Raw genomic sequence first — 20,464 nt, 5'->3', positions numbered from 1 at the left:
AGCATTTCTTATGGATGCTGAAAAGGGTGTAATTTTATTAAAAGTAGGTTTGGGGGCTGCAGGATGGCCCATTTGGTTAAGCCACCATGCTGAGGTGCATGGATGAGCCTCAAGCCTCGGGTCGAATCCGGACTGTCCCAGTGTCGGACTTTTGCCCGGTAGCTCCACGGGCGACGCATGATTGGTGCCTGTTTTTTGCCCAGGGTACGGGAGGGTTCAGTCAGACAGGGATCTGTGTTTCTTTTGCTCTCTAGTGACCCCCCTTGGGGCTCTCGTATGACTGCATGTCAGGCCACTTATGAAAGGTCTTCCTCCGGCATGAAAAACAGCTTTTCTGTCCTATTCCATTTCAAAATATATATGCGCACAAGCTGAAATGTGGTAAATGTTTCTTTTTCTTGCCCAAGCAGAGTAAAATAATCCATTAATGTGTAGGCTTGTTATTGTACCAAAGCTGATTTTTTTATTGAAAAAGCAAAGCCTTAAGATTAAACATAAGGTCATGTCATGGCTTTAGCCGCGTTTCCACCGCAGGAACTATACCCCGGAACTAGGAACCTTTTGAGGAACGCAGTGCGTTTCCACCGCAGGAACTAGGGTCTAAATTTAGTTCTGGGGGCTTTGTTTTACCGCCCAAAACGTTCCTGCTCGGGGGGGGTAGTATACTTTCCGAAAGTACAGGAAACCTTTGGGTGGAGCTTGCAGCGCTGAACATTTCTGATTGGTCGAGTAAATCGTAGCATTTGTGTTTTATTTATTTTGCCATTACCCGCCATGTTTGAAAATATGCAGCGGCAAATCAATTTATTTTCATAATAACTTCAAATCAAACTTGTATATTATGCGGCGCAGTAGCCTACTTTTGGTTATAGCCTGTCAACGTCTTGGAATTATAACGTGTGCTCTTCTGTTCTTTTCTTGCTTTAGTATTCGTTTTATAAAATGCTAAGCATTCGTGCTGGGACAGCATATTACGTAGGCTACCAAAACGGATTAATTCAAACGGATTAATTCGGTTGCTGAATATTTTCTTCCGGATTTTCTTTGTTAGCCCGTTGTAATTGACTCAAAACGTTTGATACAGTTATGTGAGGTATGCGGTAGTTCTGCATAATTAACATTGGTGATACAGTACAAGCAAACTGGAAATCACCTTCCGCACTTTTTATCCGGGTAAAATAACAGGTTAATTCTAGTAATCTTCCCTTTAGCTTTTTCAGACTGCCGTAATTTTACTCAATTTTACTGCCATTTTTCAATTCCACGAAAAGACCAGGAAGACTATGGACTCATTTATGGTGCATGGTTCGCATCTGGAGGGCACACTTCGCTGCTCGGCTAGCAGTAACTTCGAAGGAAAGCAAACGGTGGCTGTACCACTACTAATTTACATTTTCACGCAAGTCCGAGTTTTCGGTGGTAGTATGGGGTTACAGAAGAAATCATATGACAGATGGACCGACGACAACGTCAGTGGGCTAATTTGCCTAATCTTCGCGGTACTTTAGACCCCGGTGGAAACGCAGACAACCATTGGCTGAAGGAACCTTTTAGTTCCTGGTAAAGTAGTTCCTGGGACTGAAAGTTCCGGGTAATTTTGGTGGAAACGCGGCTTTTGGCTCTATCACACGGGTGTTTGAGCTACATAAGGAGCTTCACCTTCGCCCGAGTAGACCACGTCTCCATATAAGGAGCACCACCTTCGCCCGAGTAGACCACGTCTCCATATAAGGAGCACCACCTTCGCCCGAGTAGACCACGTCTCCATATAAGGAGCACCACCTTCGCCCGAGTAGACCACGTCTCCATATAAGGAGCACCACCTTCGCCCGAGTAGACCACGTCTCCATATAAGGAGCACCACCTTCGCCCGAGTGGACCACGTCTCCATATAAGGAGCACCACCTTCGCCCGAGTAGACCACGTCTCCATATAAGGAGCACCACCTTCGCCCGAGTAGACCACGTCTCCATATAAGGAGCACCACCTTCGCCCGAGTAGACCACGTCTCCATATAAGGAGCACCACCTTCGCCCGAGTGGACCACGTCTCCATATAAGGAGCACCACCTTTGCATGAGTGAACCACGTCTCCATGTTAGGAAGCTGTGCTGCTCTCATTTGGGAAACAAAGCTGTGGATTGAGATCTGCATGCATGCTCCACCCTCTGCCTGGAACCAGGACTCTACTCCCACCTTTGTGTCCTACGGTCCCCTCCTCCTCTGCTTGCCTCACAAAGTGGGTTTGATGCTCGTTCACAGGAGAGGCGTCTCTGTTTGCTTCCTGTCTGCTGGTCACCAGTATTTCCAGAAGCTTCCGCAGCAGCTGGTCATGCCTCCATCTGTAGCACCCCTGTGCTGGAGCCGTCAGAACGTGCCGGAGGCCTGCTCTATGTCCCTGTGCTGGAGGCCTGCTCTGTGTCCCTGTGCCGGAGGCCTGCTCTGTGTCCCTGTGCTGGAGCTGTCTCACAGCCTGACAGAACGTGCCGGAGTCCTCGTTTGGGGGCAGCACAGAGCAGACGGTCTCATCCGCACCAAACCATTAGCGCAGGTTCTGAGGAGAAGGCAGGGTGTCATAATTGACCCTGATCAGGAAGCTGAGTCTGGCTTGTGGTATCTTCCACCAGTCTGACCCACTGAGTGATCGGTCCTCCACAATTTCCCACACTGTCCATCCTCCCAGACCAACTTAGCAAACTGCTAAAACCTGCTATCTCTCCTGCGCCGTCCATGGTGGGATGACCCAGAGTCTTCTGTGCCCCTCTGTTCCTCTACTGGGGGGGCTGTGCCCCTCTGTTTCCCTGCTGGGGGGCTGTGCCCCTCTGTTTCCCTTCTGGGGGGGTTGTGCCCCTCTATTTCCCTGCTGGGGAGAAGCAGTCAGGTAGAAGCAAACTGCAAACATAGAATGCATATCAAGCCACTGCTATATGTATCACAATTAAACCATCAGTGAAAGCCCAGGATATACTGGTATATTTATAAATCAATGACAAACTATGTTCTACAGCATTTAAGATAAGATAAAAGATATACTTTATTGAACCCCGTGGGGCAATTTGTCCTCTGCATTTGACCCATCCTTAGTTACCTAGGAGCAGTGGGCAGCTGCCTCTCTTGTGCTGCGCCCGGGGACCAACTTGGTCAAGGCCATGTGCAGGAGTGCACCTAACATTCATGTCTTTGAGTCTGGGAGGAAACCAGAGAACCCGGATTAAACCCACACGAACATGGGGTGAACATGCAAACTCCGCACAGAAAGGCCCCAAGCCGAGATTCAAACCCACAACCCACAACAGTGCTAACCACTATGCCACCGTGTTCGCCCACCAATTTACCCACCCAGATATAATTTCTGATTAACAATGTTGTACATTTTCAGCTCTGATAAAATGCCAATAGTACAGCTTCTGATGTAGTCAGCTGAAAGGAACTTCTTAGCTTACAAAGGAGATGGTACAGTAGAATGGGCACATCCAATTTGTTCAGGTGCAGGGCATTCATGTAGAGTTAAAAAATGTCTGATGTTTGAACAGACTAGGCAGACTTTGTGTTATTTCAAACAGATTGGAATATGGGTTTAACATCAGCATGCCTTTGGAGCTGAGACACGTAAGTGAGTACGTTTAACATGGTCGGTGAAAATAGCGGTGATATGTGTTATTCAACCAATCATTTAAACAGAAACATTTACACTCCAGACATTTGACACATAAACAGTAAAAATAACACATACAAATGAAACATTACAAACTTGCCCCAGCAGGCCTTATCTGATAGAAGAAAAATAATGACATTATCAGAACAGACATTGCCACAGGAATACCTAACACAAACGCAATTTTCCCCCATGTGGAATAAGCCGACATTTTGGAATTACAGAGCTACGCGGTCTCTAATAAAAATGATTAACATGGCGTACAGGCTCGTCACGGAACACAAATAATATAAAATGACACCAACACAACAATCCTGTAATGTAATTACAGTATCACATTTTGCAGTAAATTATTGACTTATCAATGTTCAGTCCAAAAGCTCTTATTAGATGCTACTTTTGACATTTTTAAGTTACGGCCTTACAATGGATTTATGACATGGTCAATCACTGTGGCTCTAAATTCATTCGATACAACAATATTTCTTCTACCTGCTTGACCACAACCTCAGCCACAGCCACGACCCGTCCATCAGTACCAACTGCATTGGGCTGCTCCATGTTGTCAGACACTGCTGAATGAAGTGCTGTAAAACAGCCTTTTATGTTGGGATTACCAATCGTGCTGCAATGCGACTCACCTGGGCAATGTTGCTGGAAGTGACGAGACAGGATTGCAAACATCTTGACTTCATTTCACAATCTGCATGTCTAGCAATAAGCATTGGAACATTGTACTAATACGAGACAACTGTATTGTGAAAACTGAGTTGTGATTTAGAGTTGTGCACTTTGTGGGTAGGTACTGCAATTAGTGTCTTAGGGTAAGAATTTTGCCAGTCAGTTTGGCAAATTGAGTTTTCCACATTGAGCCAAAGCAATCATAGCATACTGTAATGCATTTGTAATGTGTGACAGCAGATATTAGAAATGCATCTGAAAAAATGAAAAAAACTGTAGGGTCTCAGGAACATCTCAGAGACTGGATGTCATGCAAACCACACTTCTGCCCTGATTTTAGCTTAGTGGTCTAATCCATTCAATTGATGCAGCAGATCCAGGTTCAAACCTACAGGAAAACCATTTATTTGAGAGGTAACATAAATATACCAGCTCAATAGACAAGCAGTGACTTTACAGTAACAGAAGCAAGCATTCATCAGACACTACACAACTTTTCTTATAATGGATTTTATTTCCACTACTGTAGATGAATGTCATTGCTTCAACTGCAGACAACAGCAAAACATTTGATATTTTTATAATTCAGGTTTAATCATTGCATATTATTGTCTGAAAATACAGAAAATTAAAGCAAAAAAACAAAAAACAAAAAAACAATCCTAACAGAATTAATAAGGAAACTGAGTCCATCATTGTTTACATTAATGAAAGGAAATAAGTACACTGCAGTGATCATTCTGCATTCTCCCTATCAGTTGCATTTACCCACAGAAAGTTGCACATTGGAACTCTTGTGAAAATGAATGAAAGCAACTGTAAAAACTAGTAAAATGCACATTTAAGTGGAGGAGTTTGCCACTGGCTTCTTTAAAAAAAGATGCAGATACAGGAGACAGAATTATTACTTCAAAAATATTTTACCTTGCCATCTTTTGGCATTATTACTCTCAATGTTATATTAATGTTTTAATAATCAAAAGTACATAAACACACCTTGAACATTTGCAATATGAATGTATTAAAATGTAAAAAAATAAAATCATATTTAGACAGCAAGTGCTTAACCTGAACCTGCTAAAAAATCATATTCTTATGTACAGGGGTTAAGCTGTACTGAGGATAATATTGGGCACAGCTGAAATTGCACTGGTAAGGCATTGGTCAAGGAAGGTTGCAAGTGTGTCGACGTGTGTGTCTGTGTGTGTGATTGGGTGAGAGTGTGTTTGCGTGGGTGTATTTGTGAATGTGTGCGCATGCATGCGTACGTTTGTGGGAGTGACTGTGGATGTGAACATGTGTGTGTGTATGTGTGTGAGTGCATGAATATGTGTGTGTGTGTGTGTGTGCCCGGGTTGCGTGTGTGTATGGGTAAGAGAATGTGTGTATGTGTGTGCACGCATGTATATGTGTGTGCATGTGTGAGAGTATGATTGAGTGCATGAGTATGTGTGTGTGCACACGGGTGCATGTGTGTAAGGTAAGAGAAAGTGTGTGTGCGTGCGTTTGTGTGAATGTGCGTGTGACTGTATTTGAGTGAGTGTGCCTGCAAGAGAATGAGTGTGTGTATGTGTGTGTGAGAGTGCCTTTGTGTATGTGTGTGTATGTATGTATGGGTATGAGAATGTTTGTGCATACATGTGTATATGGTGTGTGCACATGTGAGTGCATGAGTATGTGTGTCTTTGCGTATGGGTAAGAGAATGTGTGTGTTTTTACATGTGTGTGTGCGTGTGCGTATAGGAATGAGAATGTGTGTGTGTTGACACGTTTGTGTTTGTGCGTGAGTGCATGAGTGTGTGTGTGCGTGCATTTGCGAATGTGTGTGTCTGTATACTGTATGTGAGTGTGTGAGTGAGAGACAGAGTGTGTGTGCATACGGGTATGAGAGTGTGTATGTTTGCATGTGCGTGTCTGTGTGTGTGCGTGAGATTGTGTGTGTCCGTGTGTAGGTGTGTGTGTGACTGGGTGTGAGAGAGTGTGCGTGCGTAGGTGTGTGAGTGCGTGTGCATGAGTAAACATGAGTGTATGTATTTGTGAGTGCGTGTGCATGACTGAGAGAGAAAGGGTGTGTGTGAGAGTATGTGTGTGTGTGATGGAGTGTATGTGAGAGAGAGAGGCTGTGTGTGTGTGACTGGGTGTGCGAGAGTGTGTGTAGGTGTGTGAGTGTGGGTCTAGGTGCATATGAGTGTGTGTATATATGTGTGAGTGTGTGATTGAGTGTGTGTGTATGTGTATGTAAGTGTGTGTGTGTATGAGTGTGTGTGTGTATATATATGTGTATGTGTGTATGTGAGTGTGTGTGTGTGTGTAGGTGTGGGTGTGTGAGGGTCTAGGTGTATATGAGTGTTTGTGTTTATGTGTGTGTGAGTGTGTGATTGAGTGTGTGTGTGTATGTGTATATGAGTGTGTGTATATATATATATATATATATATATGCGTGTGTGTGCATGCGATCGAGTGTGTATGCGCACGTGTGTGTGTGTACGTGTGTGTGTGTGTGCATGTTTGTGTGTGTGCATGTTTGTGTGTCTCTACTCCAGTTAGCAGAGGGACACTGAGGAGTGTGTGTTGACACGTGTTTGTGTCTCTGCACGCATGTATGTGTGTGTGCGTGAGTGCATGAGTTTGTGTGTGTGTGCATGTGTGTGATTGGGTGTGCGAATGATTGGGTGAGAGAGTGTGTAAGTGTGTGTGCACGAGTGCGTGCGTGCGTGGGTGTGAGTGCGTGTACATCAGTGTGTGTGTGTGCATGGGTAAGCAAATGTGTGTGTGTGTTTATACATGTGTGTGCACGCGTATGGGAATGTGAATGTGTGTTAACACGTGTTTGTGTCTGCACGCATGTGTGTGTGCGTGAGTGCTTGAGTTTGTGTGTGTGTGCGTTTGACTGTGGATGTGAGTGTGTGTGTGAGAGCGAGAGATTGTGTGTGTGTGCATACGGTTATGAGCGTGTGTACGTACGCATGCATGTGTGTGTGTGCGCGTGAGAGTGAACTGGTGAATGTGTGTGTTTGTGTGTGCGAGAGATTGTGTGTGTTCATGTGCGTAGGTGTGTGTGTGCATGTGTGTGATAAGGTGTGAGAGTGATTGGGTGTGAGAGTGTGTATGTGTGTGTAAGTGTGAGTGTGTGCGCACGAGTGTGTGCGTGCGTAGGTGTGTGAGTGTGTGTGCATGAGTGTGAGAGAGAAAGGGTGTGTGTGAGAGTATGTGTGTGTGTGGATGTGTGTGTGTGTGTGTATGTGTATCTGAGTGTGTTTGAGTGTGTGATTGAGTGTGTGTGTGTATGTGTATATGAGTGTGTGTGGTGTGTGTGTGTGAGTGGGTATAAGAACGTGGTGTGTGCGCGCGTGCATGCGTGGAAGTGTATATGCGCACGTGTGTGTGTGTGTGTATGCGTGTGTGCACGTGCATGTTTGTGTGTGCGCGTACGTGAATGTGTGTGTGTGGGTGTCTCTACTCCAGTTTGCAGAGGGACACTGAGGAGCCAAGCACACTAAATCCAGCACAGAGGGGTGTGTGTTGAGTGAATTGTGTGTGGAATCTGTGCAGGAGGGTCAGTGTGTCAGAGTCAGAGACGCTGTAGAAGGACAGAGTGCCGGCTGGACGGTCCACACACACCCCTACCCTGTACACACGCCTTCCTGCTCTGCAGGAGGGGGGGGGGGCAGGTAGGTGTGTTTTGTTGTTATTGTGACAGACAGAGCATTTTAATACATCAGAGTAACTGAACTTGCGCTCCAGACTCCAGGAGTTTTTATTCTCTCCAAACCTACAGTCAGAACCCTCTCCTTTCCTGCCGATTCCTTTATCTGTCACTGCTATAGAAACCTCCCCCCACCACTCAGACTCACTGAACTCAGCCTCCCAGTAGCAGCGCTCACACACACTCTCTCTGTACACAACCTGGCGCTCGTGCTCAAATCTCTCTGGATGATCAGGATATGGCTGCTCACTCCCTGGTGTGTGTGTCACCTTCCTGTTCCCCTCAGACAGAGACAGCCCTCTGTACGCTGTGTTTGGATCCAGTGTGAGCTGACAGCCGTCTGCACACCAGAGACATTAAAGAGATTAATTATCATTATTAATATTCACCTCTTTATGTGTGTGTGAGAGAAAGAGCTGTGATAGTACCTGTGTGTGTGTTTGTGTACATGTGTGTTTCTGTTTGTGTGTTTATGTGAGTAAGACAGAAGTCCCTCACACACACACAGCAGAGTGTGTATCTATGGAAAGTGTTCTGTGTCGATACACACTCACATTTCCTGGGTCCTGGTTTGGTCATGTTCTCTCCTCCATGGTCTACACTGTAAGAACAGCAGAACAGAATTCTGAATTTTAACAATCCTTTATTTCCACTCTCAACACACCAATGACATCACATAAATGAAAACAAAGAAAAACACACAAATCTGTCACAAAGGAAACGTATTCCATTCCTTCACCCCATTCCATGTACAAAAATAGCTCCCCTCCCTCCACAGAACATAAAACACCCTTATAACACACACACTCTGAAACACACTCAGGTTCTCCATTGATTTGTAATACTGAAACTCCACCATCACTGTGTCCCTGATCAAACCCCAAACTACAACAGCCACATCTTGCCTGTCCCCTCCACCAATCATATTTTTCCCACTTATAGAAACTGCCATTTTAGCCCTGAAATGAAATAAATTAGCTGGCACTTATCCGTCTGTGACTGTATGGGAAACCAAGGATAAAATAAACTTCCCAAAAAAGAAAAGAGAGGCTGAAGTCTGGCACACCCATAAATACAATGATAAACAGTTTCTCTATCCATACAGAATGGACAATGGTGGGATCCTGCCGGGTTCACCACAGAAATAAAACTATTTACTGCAGTGATCCCGTGCAGCACCCTCCACTGTAGATCCCCAACCCTCTTGGGTAACGCTGGTTTGTACAGTGCCCTCCATGCCCTCCAAACCCTTCTGTTTGTGTGTGTGTGTGTGTGTGTGTGTGTGTGTGTGTGTGTGTGTGTGTGTGAGGTGCAGTGTGGAAACTCTCTGTACTTACAGCAGTGTGAGTGTGTCCAGTTTAGCAGCAGACAGCGCTCTCACTCCTGAGTCTCCTGGGTGATTGTATCTCAGGTCCAGCTCTGTCAGGTGTGAGGGGTTTGAACACAGAGCTGAAGCCAGAGAATCACAGCCTCTCTGTGTGACTCTACAGCCTGACAGCCTGCAGAGAGAAGGACAAACACACCTTACACACATTAATATAAATTAACAGGGCTGAGTGTGTCAAACACATAGCAGTGTGTTACACACTGTACACACACTAATATAAACTAACAGGGCTGAGTGTGTCAAACACATAGCAGTGTGTTATACACCTCACACACATTCATATAAACAGGGCTGTATGTGTCAAACACATAGCAGTGTGTTACACACCGTACACACATTAATATAAACAAACAGGGCTGTGTGTGTCAAACACATAGCAGTGTGTTACACACCTTACAGTACATTAATATAAGCTAACAGGGCTGTTTGTCAAACACCTAGCAGTGTGTTCATGGGTGCTGGTGAGAAAAAAGTTTTTGACTGAACTTTTTTTTTTCTGGTGTCCAGGTTGCACGGCGAAGCTTGTTTGCATCCCACATGTGCAATACAAAGTGTAGGCCTAAATTAGCATTTGGCTATTATTGAGTTTCTAATTAGCAGTCTTAAAAAATATAAATTATTTAAAATCATCATTTGGCACAAATAGTCTATTTAGTATTACTGCGTGGGCCACCTTAATAGAATAGAATAATTATAAAGTCAGCGTACAATCCCAATCAGTTCCTTTAATCGCTTAATCAGAGCACTGCAAAAAAAAAACTTTTGCTACATACGTTTCTTTTCTAAAAGGGGCTGAGAGGTGCAGACATTACTTAAAATAACTGCAATGGTTAAATGAACGTTGGATTGCATTCACCTTTTATCTTAACAGGTCAAACACAAAGCTGTTGGCAACTGTCAACTGTCATTCGACAGAACATAATTCTCTCAGGTTCAGCCTTGAAAATATGAAAAAAAACTGCCAATTGGGATAAAATAACTCCATCTGTTCACAATCCAGTTTCTCAATTAAAAAAAAAAAAAATATTATTAATGGTGCAGTTTTGTGCATTCTGGGCCAGTGGCTGCTGGTGATAACCTTTTTGGGGGGGGGGGGGGGGGGCGCGGCGCAGTTTTGAAGCAGCACTTCATACCTGTTACAACCCAGCTCAGAGGTTGGAACAAAAAAGGGAGACACTGGAAATGAATTAGAGCCCGACCGATGCCAGATTTTTGTGTCCGATGCTGATCCCGATTTTGGAGAGTCCTAGCCCACCGATTACCGATGTTTTGACGGATATTTTGTCAAAAAGTGCAACATTTTCAAATCAATTTGAAAAACTTATTTTATTAAAGTTTCTATATTTAAGAACATTTAACTGATAAGCAAACAAATAAAAATAAACACACAAAGAACTTTTTAGATAAAAATGTAAAAGATTATATTAAATTAAATATATATATATTAACAGCATCTTTAAGTGTGTGAAATCAAAATAACTCCACACCTTTCTTTTACTCCTTTCTTTTCCAGCCATCTATAAAAAATAAATTTTAAAAAATCAGTTTTCCAGTTTCAAACATGTATTTTTATGAATATTATTATTATTGTTGTTGTTATTAATTTGTTATTATTATTTCTTAGTATCTATTCTCAGTAAATGAATTATATTTTCTTATTTTATTCCTACTACATGATCTCAAAGAGTAAGACTATCTACGGAGCTTCCCTGTCCATAAGAATTCGGTGGTGAAAATAACTACAATGCTCTCTGACGCGGGACTAGATGACAAACTCGCTCGCAATAACGCATTAGCTATTGACACAGCCTCATTATTTCTTATTATATATTCTCAGTAAGTTAAATTAATTATATTTTCTTATTTTATTCCTACTACATGATCTCAAAGAGTAAGACATTATCTAGCGGAGCTAATGAGTGAATCAAGTGTAACGTTAGATGAAATTAAATTGACTGGATGAAATACGTGAAAAAAGACTACAATGCGCTTTCGTGCAGGTTACCCGCGCTAACTGTTGGTTGATTCACTTCTCCAACAGCAATCCTTCTCTCATGTTATCACGACAAAGCTAGATAACATGGCTTAAAATGATCCACGTTAGAAGTGTTTTATCGGCGTTTTTTGTTTTGTTTATTATACTTATTGAAAAATCGGGACACATCCGCTGCGTAACTGCCGATCCCGATGTCGTCAAAAAAGTCAAATAATGGCCGATATATCGGTCGGGCTCTAAAACGAATATCAAATAATCCAGGAATTTAATATAGCCTACCCAATATAAACAGTTTAATGCTTATCCCTTCAAATTCAAAACAAAATTCAACAGTGATTCAACCTTGATCTATGACCTTTATTCACCTATAAATAAACGTCAAAATGCCGGCTGGGATAGTAATATGCGAGGTTTGCTTGCGAAAATGCAGTAAGAGCCCCATTAGACTAAATGTTAGTTCGCTGGTTAGCTTCGTTATCGTACCGCCTGGTACTCTTGTAATAACGTGCAGCAAAGTTAGAAAACCTGACAGCGATCTAACCAGAGTAATTATTCACGAAGATGGTGTTTCACACAGGATATTAAGCATCATGTTACATTCAGTCATCATTTATCTTTAGCTACTAAGCTAAACGTCAAAACAATCCTAAGCAGGGCCGTTTCGAACGGGCTTCATATTATAGACAGATAGACGCTCTCGTTATCTTGATTTATATGTGTACCACTAAATGATAGTACAGATTAAATCACTACCTTCTACAAGAGTCAGATGGGGGCTTTATTAAGATATTATCGTTAATGATTGAGTCAATCACTGATACTAGCGTACCTGCTTGCAATGCATAGACGAGTGTATGCACTCCTCGACTGGCAATTTTCCTGCGACTTTTTAAAGGCAGCGTGCAATTCAAAACAGTCTTTGTAAAAAATGACTGACCCGGCCTCAGATTCGAGGACGCTGATTGACTAAACTTATCTGGCTATGTCGATGGGCTATGTCATATCTTGTGAAACAATAATTTTGATTAGACAATAAAGTGAACGATGGCCAACCTGTTACTATGCAGATGTGCATTCATAATATTAACGGACACAATAATGGGAAAGGGACGTACGGGGAAATGCCAGTGCCCGGTTGCATAAACTACCTTAAGTTTCAAACTTAAGTTTGTCCCTTATGCAAAATATTTCCCTACGCTAAGGGGTTCATTTAGGAGCGTTGCATAAAGCCACTTAAGTTGTCTCCTTGCCTAAGTGACTAAGGCTGGCTTTACACGGTGCAACTTCACAGGCTGGCTTTACACAGTGCAACTTCACGCAACTAGTTGCAGGTTGCATGTGCCTGCAACATAATTTCCATGCAACTTGACAGTTACACAAAGCAATTCAAAAATAATCAAGTTTCATGCAACACCGTAGTTTATTTCACTAAAACTAGCTAGTTAGATTGGTAAATTTCCATCTGCGTCGTATTTAGGGGCCAAGCACCGAAGGTGCAGGGCACCTATTGTAATCGTTAGTATTATTATTTCTGCAATGCGAGTCTATGGCAGCCCATAGAACCCATTGGTAACTTTTTATGAAATTTGGCACATTGATAAAGGACAGTCCAATGTATCCAGGCCTCGAATTTGGGGTCAATCCAGCCAACTCTGTAGCGCCACCAACAGGCCAAACTTCAAGGTACATTATTGCTAATAACTTTTGAATCGTTTGTCCTAGAGTTGTGCAGATTGTTTCCGCTGATTCCTTGGGTCATGCCGATTCCAATGCACCCATTACCGTTAAAACGCGTCATAACAGATTTTTTGCCATTTTGAATTATTCGCCAAACCTACTTTTGCGAACTAGTCCTAGGGCAGGGGTCCTCAATCTTATCCAGAAAGGGCCGGTGTGGGTGCAGGCTTTTGTTCCAGCCAAGCAGTAACACACCTGATTCTACTAATCAACCCCTTGGAATCTTTGCTAAGCACCTTGATTAGTAGAATCAGGTGTGTAACTGCCCAGTTGGAACAAAAGCCTGCACCCACACTGGCCCTTTCTGGATCAGATTGAGGACCCCTGCCCTAGGGCGTTCATCCGATGACCACCAAAATCGGTAAGTATGATCTACAGCTGGTGCTGACCAAACGTTATTCACAGAATTTTGATAAAGCTATTTATATGGCCACAATGAGCCAATGAAAATTGAGGAGGGCTTGGCTTGTAACATGAAGGTGTGTAAATTCTGAAAGGTTGCTCTGAACACCATGAAACTTGGTACGCACATCAGCAGCCATGAGTGGAGGCTAACCCTTAATTTTCGGCCCGATCAAGCAAAATGGTGGCGCTAGAGAGCTCATTTTCTGTTTAGGCATAACCGCTAGGCCGATGTTTTCGAAACTCGGCACACATGTATTGGGGCACTCCAAATGGACAGCGAGCAAATATGAAGCCGATTGGCCAAAAGGTGGCGCTGTCATGAGCAAAAAGGTGTTTTGCTTAGATAAACTTGATCAAGCGTATCCCCGGCCCCATTTGAGCTACAGTCATGAAATTTTGCACATATGTGCAACTCGTCAAGGGTAACAAGTTAATCCAATTAGGACCCATAAGCTCCGCCGATTGGATCTTCCGCAAATTAGACATTTCTTGTCCTAGAGCTGTGATCTTCCATAAATTAAACTGTTTTGACAAATGCTTCAAATGCTTTCTGCCATGGAAGTCTATGGCGGCCCCTATATCCGACTGGTCGGTTTATACAAAACTTTGCAGAACGGTAGAGGGTTGTGCCGTTCGCCCTGCGACGGACTGGTGTCGTCTTCAGGGGATCCTCCGGTTGCTTGTCGGCCAGGCGCCCCATTCGTGCTTGGCCCCGCCATTGCTGCTCGCAGCTATATTGTTTTCTTGTTTTTTGTTAGCTAACGTTAATCTGAAATTTGCTGCCGTTCCTCTCTTGACACCCGTTTAATTTTAGGCAGAGCGGAGAAGAAAACTTGATACAACACGTCTAGTTTTCAACTAGAAATCAACGTTGAAATCCCGGCTTGTGCTCGCTGGGTATCCTTTAACGTTACGTGCGGTTATTTCACAGCATTTAGCCAGCTTCTCCAAAATGGACAAAGATAATACAAAAATAAAAATAAAGCCAAACTTGACAGAACATGAAAATGTTGTTTTACTGGAATACGGAATCTACTAGCTACGGCTAGCTAACTAACATTATTATGCACGCGAGAAAACTTGAGTTAACGGCAGTAATTGAACAATGTTAACAGAAAGCCTTGGACCCACAGTAGCCTGAGCATCTACGAGTTGATAATTCACATTTCCATGTATTTTTCACATGAATGTACTACTTTTATGACATTTCTTACCTAGTCAAGTAGTACAATTACCGCAAGCTGCAATGAACTACGTATCTGGGAAGCTGCTGTGTATTTCGTTGCACGTGAACAGCGTGTGCAGTTATTTTGCTTAAATTAACTTCTGGCCAATGGCTGCAGCTTGAGTCGAGTCAACTCTCTCACCAGTCAACTGCGCGCAGCTACACGCATAATGGATACGAGGATCTATTAGCGGTAAAAAATTTTAAAAAATAAACGGAAAAAGTAATTAAAATAATTCATTTGACGGAACAAATAATTCATTTGATGGAAATCAGTCTGTAGACGGAACTCTGCCACCCCTGTGTGTTACACACCTTCTACAGCTATATATAAAATAAAATGAATGTGGAATGAGTCATTATCAAACACATTTGAGTTTACACCCCACTACAGTTCAGGAAACAGGACTAATTCATTTTCTTCATTCAAGTGCGTAGTCTTATTCTTCCAAGAGGAAGAACAAGAACATGCTGTTTCAGTTCTGTGAAGTGTCTGTTTTCACATTAGAAACATTGACATCAGTGTTGTATTTAGTCACACTGGAGCCCTTTGGATTGAAGGGGTGTGTTTGTACTCACCCCAGTCTCTGCAGATTACAGTGTGGGTCCTCCAGTCCAGCAGAGAGCGCTCTCACTCCTGAATCCTGCAGCTCGTTGTCTCTGAGCTCCAGATCTCTCAGCTCTGAGTCAGGAGAACGCAGGACTGAGGCCAGAACATCACAGCAGCCCTCTGTGAGATTACACCAACCCAGCCTGTGGAGAAACCACACACACACACACAAACACACACAAATTCACAGCTGTGACACTGTGCACCGTTAAAACATTGGTCCTAGCATACCAGGCAGTCAAGGGATCAGCCCCAGCATACCTCCACAAGATATTCAAACCCTACATGCCAGCCAGATCCCTCCATTCTGCTACCTCAGGACGCCTAGCACCTCCCCCTCTTTGCACCTGCACTTCCAGAACACGTCTCCTGTCTGTTCTGGCCCCACGATGGTGGAATGACCTCCCTGTGGAGATCAGAACAGCTGAGACACTGACCCATTTCAAACGACGACTGAAGACTCACCTCTTCAGGCTGCACCCCTCCCCATCCCTCCCTACCCCCCTGTAAATTACTGTAAGCTTAGGGTTGTAACTAGGCAGTTGTTTCGTAGGTGACTTAGGTGCATTAACTGTCTTAACGACTACTTGTATTTTTTCCATAGACTGCGTTGTTGCCGTTCTCGTTGTTAGTGTTAATCAGTTTAACCTTCAGGGTCCAAGTTGAACTATGCGGTTGTTCCCTGCACTTGGACCGGTACTTCTCTCTAGGGGTTTCATCATACTTGTTCCTGGTTATGGTTATACACTTTGTTGTACGTCACTCTGAATAAGAGCATCTGCCAAATGCCTGTAATGTAATGTAATGTAAACTTGATATATATATATGAACCTACGCATTCCTGAGACCCAGACAGCCAGCGACTCCGGGCCGAATCTGCGCCGAGTCCGGCCCGGCAGTGCTGACTTCGGGCCAGAATCTGGCCCGGAGTCACTTGCTATCTGGGGATGTAAACACAGAAACAGGGAGGGGGGTGTGTAAATTAAGTTCATTAAGTATTCTGACTAATACACAAAAGCCTAAGGCAATTACTGGGCTCTATTAACTGACAAAAATAATGAAACCTCAAGGCTGGGAGTCTACTGTAAAGAATTCATTGCCAAACCCTTTCCATATGATGAACTTATCTGACTTGCAAACATACTCATTTAATCTGCAAACACAAGAAACTGCATTTTTGTGGTGCACTTTACCTGACCTGACATGTTCTTCGGTCCATAAACATCTATACGTTTTAAAAACGTTCAATATTCATCACTATGAATAGATGAATATAACTATTAATGTACACGTGAAACCCATAAGCTGAATACGTCAACTGTTATCATGATATCATTTTCTTCCTAATCTTGCAACCATAAGTTATCAAACAGTTATCAAAAAAATTTATGGTTAACTAATTCAGTGTTTTTGACATTCATTTTAAAATTTTCACAACGGTCAAATGAAACCGCATTCAATACAAAATTACGAATTCTTATTTAACGTGACGGTAACATTGACAACCCTGTTTAAAATGTGGCCGTTAGGAGGGTCGATTGGTTACCATGGCGATGACAGCTCGCTCTGAGCCGTTTACTGTGACCTCAGATAGTTATTCTTTAAAATAAATCTAAAACTACACAGTTACATAAAACAATTATCTGATAATAACTATTAACACTTTCCAAATATCATTCGTTTATCATTTTCTTCGAACAACATGACCCTCAAGTTGGCAATTGTTGCCGTTGTTGTAACTTTAGCTTTGACTCACAGGCACAAGTTAGCTAGCTAGCCAGCCCAACCTACCTTAACGTTACTTCATGAATCAACCAAGCTAGTGGAGCCAGTGAAGAACTAAGCAGCTTACTGTCACAGACAACTTCAATATATACACCAGTATATAAAATAACATAAAGGTTTTACCTAAACAGTAATGATATCATTGGTCAGACCTGCGATATTGTACTTGCTAACAGGTGAAGCTGTGCCGGAGCCGTGTACGAGCTGTGCTACACTTCAGTTCATCTGGCTGGCACGATCACCCAGCAATGCTCTCCTAAGAAAATTAGTGAGTACCACTGAACTACGGCATCAACTGGAATTACACTACAGCGCCATCTAGTGGCTGTATGAGAACACCACAACTGATTACTGCCACTAACTTTTACTGCTGGTAGACACTAGACAAACGTGGTGTCTTTTAAAAAATCCACAGATTGCACCTATTTTCTGCGTGTCCTTGACCTATAATCCACCCATTCATTTTATTCTCGCACACTTTTTCAAATATAACAAGCTAATTATTGCGTTGCATTTAATTATTATTGTAACAATGAAAATAATGATAATAAAAGCCTGATGTATTAAGTCATTTTTTTCTTTTAAAACCCCTTATCAACATGTTTGGTAGACCATGTGGAGTAATATAAACTGCACAAAAAATTTAATAAGTGGAGGCATTTGAAAGTTATTAGAATACTTATCTAAGAAATACTCCTGAAAATGATGTTATCCTTTAGATGATAGGAGCTAGAGCCAGAACATTGATCTCTGAATCAGGCTATTCCACACAGCATGCCTGCTTACAGTGGTATAATATCCAGCCTATGATTGGGACTGGAACCACAGAAGACTGACTAAACTAAATGATGCAACACTGCATCTAAACAGCAGCTCACATGTTATTCAGATGGACACTCTGCCACCAAGACGTACACACATACCCTGCCGGCCAATAGTTAATGCCCGGCTTTACCAGCAGAATAAAATACCATTTTATTCACAATCCTTTCAGAACATCACAATCCTGCAGCGCACACAGGTGTGTGATGAAGGAGTAAAACTCACCTTCATCAAAAGGTCAGTGTGTGAAAGAGAGTGGGGTAAATGTATGGATTTCATTAGAGTTCATAGCAGGTAGTGAATAATGGAGATGGATGAAGACTGCAATGTGTGACAGACCAGAAACATTTTACTATACAGGTGGTCAATCTTTTACCATGTCAACCAGACACTCAGCATCCAGTCATCACCTGTGACCTGATACTACAGACTCCACTGAAACCTTACATTCTGCTCAGGAACCACAAACCTGGCAACCCTCAAAAGGTTTTATCCTGCTTTTATTTGCTTGTTGTGATAGAGGAGTAAGGTATATATGGGCAAAGAAAGAATGCTGGTGGACAGAGGAGTAAACTGAGAGAGAAAGAGCGTTTTAATATTTCACTGAATAGAACCATAATCACAAATTCTATTTAGTTAAGATCACACAGTACACAACACTACTCACCCCAGTCTCTGTAGTTTACAGTTTGGACTCCTCAGTCCAGCACAGAGCAGCTCCACTCCTGAATCTCCCAGGTTATTGTAGTTGAGATCCAGATCTCTCAGGGGTGAGTTTGATGACTGGAGAGCTGAGGCCACAATATTACAGCACTTCTGTGTGAGTTTACAGTTGTTCAGTCTGCAAAGAAGAGTTCATACATTATAGTATTATTATATTAGGTATACATGAAGCATGTATCTAATATGGGAAATGTGCCAATGACAGTGTTCAGCGATGAAGAGTGAAATTGAGGATTTTAAGGTTGATGATTTTAAGGAAGAAGTCTGTGCTACACTCTCCAACTGCAGTATTTTGGACCTGAAAATTAAACATCCTGCTGAACTGAACTTTGACAGTTCTACAGATGTAATTCTGTCCCAAATGTCCCCTTTTCTTATACTGCAAGTTCTCTGAATTTCGGCAACGGGCTCATCTACCTTTTCTATGATCTTTTCTCTGGGCTTAACCCTCCCATTCCATACTAGACGTGCAGCTGCCATCTTTCAGAGTGGACAGCGAGTTAGTTTTCAGTGCAGTAGGATGTTTGGCCACCACCAAAAGGAAAGATGTAAAAGGAAACACATTTTGCAGCCCTGCCCCTCCCTGCCATCAGCTGCCACTCTGCTCCACTTCACCTGTCTCTCACCGGCCAGCCTGCAGCACCATGGACAGCGCCGGAGGGACAGGGCTGAGTTTCAGCACCTCCACTCTGCACTCAGACCTGGACAGCGCCGGAGGGACAGGGCTGAATTTCAGCACCTCCACTCCACACTCAGACCTGGACCTGAGATACAGTCAGGCAACTGGCAGCATACCAGTGCTTTTTCCACACCACTTTCCCCTTTGCCTGAGTAGCTGCTGGCCCTATATAGGCCTCATGGTCTCACTCCAGGGGTGTGCTGGCTTTCCCCTGACTGAGTGACTAACAGTGTGACGGTACGGGTGCTGGGACCCAGGCGCAGAGTGGAAAAAACACGAAACTCAAAGGGGAGAAAATTAACAAAGACTTTACTTACAGAAAGGCAAACACACGGAACAGAAAAGGACACGAAGGGCAAAAACACAAACTCAAAAAATCTAAATAAGGCAAACAAACAGGGAACAGAAAGGACACGAAGGGCAAAAACACAAACTCAAAAAATATCTAAATAAAACAGAAAACAAGAGGAACTCACAAACATGGGCAGGGCAGAACACAGGCAGGTAGCAGACAAGGGCAGGTCAAACAAAACACAAGTCAGAACAAACACAGGCAGGTACATACGCTTGAAACCAACAGATATCGGGAACAAACACAAGGAACCAGCACCCGAGTCAAGGGAACAGAGAACTTAAATAGACAGGGGTAACAAGACACAGGTGAACTCAAAAAACAATCAAACCAGAAGGAGGGGATAAGACACAGGTGGGAACAATGATGGGATAACGAGACAATGAAACAATCATACAATTAACAGGGGGGGAGCAGGACACAAAACAGAAGTGCCGCCATCTGGCGGCCCAACAGGGGAAAACACAGACAGGAAAACAGGACCATGACAAACAGAGTCTCTGATTCTCGTTTTTTGTGGCAGACTCGGATGTGCCCCTCCTCATGGCCTGTATTTTGGACCCACCTGCACTTCCCTAGCACTTTTGCTTTCCCCAACATTTGAATAGCCTGTCTTCATTCATTGTGATACTGCTGTCACAATAAAAGTCCTCTACGGGCATGTTGCCAGCACTGTCTGCCTCGTCTGTGCCTCGTTCCCGT

The 20,464-nt window shown here is 43.1% G+C and overlaps 2 protein-coding genes across 5 annotated transcripts in view; both read right to left on the bottom strand.

Annotated features, from left to right (window-relative positions):
• The window catches only part of LOC135235847 (nuclear GTPase SLIP-GC-like), an 89,516-nt gene that overhangs the window by 55,327 nt on the left and 13,725 nt on the right, over positions 1-20,464 (bottom strand). The gene's annotated exons all lie outside the window — the stretch shown is intronic.
• LOC135235857 (stonustoxin subunit beta-like) lies at positions 4,904-18,861 on the bottom strand. The gene is made up of 5 exons (XM_064301801.1): positions 18,676-18,861; positions 15,371-15,544; positions 9,379-9,540; positions 8,596-8,642; positions 4,904-8,381 (listed from the first exon to the last, which is right to left on the bottom strand). Exons 4-5 carry the CDS (start codon positions 8,618-8,620, stop codon positions 7,792-7,794), a joined length of 615 nt encoding a protein of 204 aa, XP_064157871.1. The 5' UTR covers positions 8,621-8,642; positions 9,379-9,540; positions 15,371-15,544; positions 18,676-18,861; the 3' UTR covers positions 4,904-7,791.

This window comes from Anguilla rostrata, chromosome 1 (genome assembly GCF_018555375.3).
Source record: "Anguilla rostrata isolate EN2019 chromosome 1, ASM1855537v3, whole genome shotgun sequence".
Taxonomy (NCBI): domain Eukaryota; kingdom Metazoa; phylum Chordata; class Actinopteri; order Anguilliformes; family Anguillidae; genus Anguilla; species Anguilla rostrata.
Note: the sequence above shows the minus strand (reverse complement) of the source record. Positions and strands in the feature narration are given on the sequence as shown.